This window comes from Punica granatum, chromosome 7 (genome assembly GCF_007655135.1).
Source record: "Punica granatum isolate Tunisia-2019 chromosome 7, ASM765513v2, whole genome shotgun sequence".
Taxonomy (NCBI): Eukaryota; Viridiplantae; Streptophyta; class Magnoliopsida; order Myrtales; family Lythraceae; genus Punica; species Punica granatum.
The window spans coordinates 21,493,516-21,496,980 of record NC_045133.1 but is presented as its reverse complement, the minus strand read 5'-3'; the positions used below and the strand labels follow the sequence as shown (position 1 = coordinate 21,496,980).

Below are 3,465 nucleotides of genomic sequence, written 5' to 3'. Positions count from 1 at the left end.
TGCTAAAATCTTCTATGTACCTGAAGTCTTGATGCTGTAATAATTAAGATGGAATCGATTTGCGTCACTCTCAAAGAGTCATATTATTATTGATCGACCAGCAAAGTACACTAAAAATCTTCAATCCATGCACCCTCATTCAGTAATATCAGATTTTCTAGCTCGATTAAGTTAGGCATATATCTTGAGGATAAGAGATCTCCCTATGGGAATTTTGTGCCTGAAGTTTCCCAATAGTTAGCTTTCGCGTCATTGGGGGCTCTCTATGTCTTTCCTTTCCATTCATGGATATAGAATAGGGATAGGGTTCATAGATGCCAAATGGTAATATGGCTAAAAAACAGAATTTCATGCTTTTTATCTCAATAGGAAACTTTAGGCCTATATAGAGTATAATATGCTTATTTAAAGGCAAAGCCAAACAATGGAAATCAATTGTTGGGCATCTATGTGGATTGCTCAAGTTAGCTCAGCTACACCCTCTATGATTCTTCTCTAGGCATTTCAACGAGATATCGAGTCTAATCAGTAACAAAGATATGGTCTGTATGTGGATTGAAGAGATTAGGTTTAAGTCTGAGACTTCTTTGACAGAGTTATGAAAAGATTAGTGGAATAGACCCGATGAATGTTTTTTTTATGAGTTAACCATAAGAATAAGTTGGCATGGGCCACAATAATGGTTTGAAGCCGGAGAGCTTGATCTTACTCACTGAAAGCCTAATAATTAAGAGATTTCAGGTTCGCCATAAGTGTGACTATTTATGCTCCTTTATTAATTATTAAAATTTATATTTTATTGTACAAAATTTATGAACTTCATATAACAAAAAAAAATGATAAATTTACATGATCAAGAATCCTATTTATATTGGACTTCGGTCATGCAGGAATAAATGTTTTTAAAGTACCTTTTCAATCTTCAAGCAAGTTGTTATTTTGGGGAGAAGAAAATTACAAATTTGCTAAAAAAATATTATTTGTTAATCTCGAGATTAGTGGACAAATTAAAAAATAATTAGATGGGGTCAGTCCAGAGGCAGAGATTCCTCGGGCAATGTTTTGTGACTTCTGTCCCCAGGTGCTACTCGTCAGACAAAGATTGGTACGGTGAATTCTGGTACTGGGCGGTGAAAGCGAGGTTGGAACTTCTGATTTTGCAGTCAGTGGTTAAGATCTTCTGTCTTCTTCTTCTTTTTTTTTTCAATTTCTTCCGAAATTAATTTTCTGATATTTTGCAAAATCAGTGGTCGTCTTGCTCAGCAGCTGGATCTTTACGCTTTCCAAAAATTCTATCTATTGTGAAGAAGCGCCGTTGCAGTACCGAACTGATTGAATACGATAGTGGAGGAGTGATGGGGTCTTGAGTTGAGCCTCATTTAAAAACCTTGGAAATCTTAAAGTCAGATTTGGTGAAGACGGGACAACTTGCGACCCATCAATCGGAGCACGTGGCTATCAGAACTGAGGCGTCGTAATGAAGGGGGATCAGAGCCACTTAATCGAAATACACCGAACTATCCATGGTGGGTCAAAATGATGAGTATTTTTCACTTACTATGTGAGGCGACGAATTAATATATACTGAATGCTCTAAGAAAATTTTATAATTTTTTTTGTTGTCCAAACACCTTGCCAAGCAAGATCTTCCGAGGAGATTCCCATCCCTTGTTATACTTTATTCTCTCGTCTTTCTCTCATTTAATTTTTTCTACCTTATTATTTTATTTTATTTTATTTTTAATTTCTTCACCACCTTTTGTCCATCTATAAATTACCACTACCTGCAAAAACCTCTTCCCCTTTCACCTCTTCTGAAAATCATCCTTCAGAAGTTCCATTAGAGTTCTGATGATGTTCTGCTGCTCTGCTTTTGTAATTTTCAGAAATTAAAGTTCAGCCCGCGATATTCCTCCTCCTTCCTACTTCGCTGCCAAATATCCGGGGTGTTTTAACCGTTAGAACAAGTTCCCCAAGATCTCCATTTTCACCCCTCAATCAAGATCTAAGCCCCCTTGAAAACATCTTGATGCTTTGCCCATTATTGGTCTTGGCATGTGAGATTCATGTCTCCAGTACTTAGTGAGATCCTTCGCTCTGGTTATATGATCAGCTCCTTCCTTCGGCGCCGGACCCACCTAGTTCAGTCTTTCTCGGTCGAGTTCCTTTACTGGTTCTATGTTTTCTCAGAAATCACTTCTTCAGCGTAGTGCTCCAAAGTTGTAGTATAGCCGTACATCTAGAACATATATAGGAAAAACTATATCAGTTAGCTAGAAAATTAATCAATTGCTATCGTATTATTGTGTGCGCGTCAAGTACAGTCAGTGCTAGTTGGTCCCATTTTGGTGTAAATATTCTATGGCTTGCTCTAGCGGGAATTCCTCAGGGATCACACTGATTTCGAATATCCCAAACTCGGGTTTTGAGGACGACTTGCTGGTCCTGATGAACCTGAGGAAACGCAAGAGAATGGAATCGAACAGGGAGTCAGCGAGGAGATCGAGGGTGCGGAAACAGAAGCATCTGGACGAGTTAATGACCAGGCTGGCCCAGCTCAGAGCTACGAACAGTGAGATCATTGCTAGATTCGGCGTCACGACCCAGCAGTTATTGAAGGTGGAAGCCGAGAATGCCGTGCTCCGTGCCCAGATTGCAGAACTCAGTCAGAGACTCGAGTCGCTCACCGAGATATTGAACTACATCCACTTGAACAATGTTAGTGGAGGATTTGAAGATTATAATCCTAATTCCTAATGTTGTGGTGAGCCCATTGATGGATGTGATGACGGGCAGAGTTGTGAATCACCCTATCATTGCAGCTGCTAGTGATGTATTCGAGTACTACTAATGGAATGGATTTCATCTCTAAAATGAGTGGAATGATATAATGGGGACAAATATTAGAGGCTTATATGTTTCTTAATTGTCAGTAATTATTAGTACATATCTTGGGTTTTCTTATGAGAAAGATGTACAAATATTTATATATTTGCGTGAAAATCAGAATGGTCCTATTTGAAAAAATAAAATAAAATCCCAATTGAATTCGGTATGACTTTCTTTCAAATTGCCATAGCACATTATAGATAATTAATTACATACAACCACTACCAATAAAGTGTTGGTCGAGTCTTAGAAACTGTACTTATTAGCAGGGAAAACGGTGCTTACTGTTCGATCTTCCAGAATTGTGAAAATAATATCTTTCACAATTTTAATTCACTAAGAAAATTATGTACTACAGCTAGATTTATGAAATTAGCAATTTTATTAGATAATTACCTAACATCTTCGCCCACTTTTCTCTCGCGCTCTTTTCTTTCCTCTCCCTCTTGATTACGTTTCTTTGCTTTCACTAATTTTTAACCTGTAAGGTTCCATGGTATATATATCTATTTATATATATATATATATATGTAATTAACTGTTGATTGAAATATCAGTAATATTTCACAGAAAAGG

At 37.4% G+C, this 3,465-nt stretch overlaps 1 protein-coding gene across 1 annotated transcript; it reads left to right on the top strand.

Moving 5' to 3' along the window:
* Positions 1 to 1,304: 1,304 nt before the first annotated feature.
* Positions 1,305 to 2,964, top strand: LOC116212638 (bZIP transcription factor 44-like). Its single transcript, XM_031547269.1, has one exon. It carries the CDS (start codon positions 2,362 to 2,364, stop codon positions 2,755 to 2,757), a length of 396 nt encoding a protein of 131 aa, XP_031403129.1. The 5' UTR covers positions 1,305 to 2,361; the 3' UTR covers positions 2,758 to 2,964.
* The last annotated feature ends 501 nt before the right edge of the window (positions 2,965 to 3,465 follow it).

What these genes read in the sequence shown, in the direction of transcription:
- LOC116212638 (XM_031547269.1), top strand. Translation starts at nt 2,362, where the DNA reads ATGGCTTGCTCTAGCGGGAATTCCTCAGGGATCACACTGATTTCGAAT.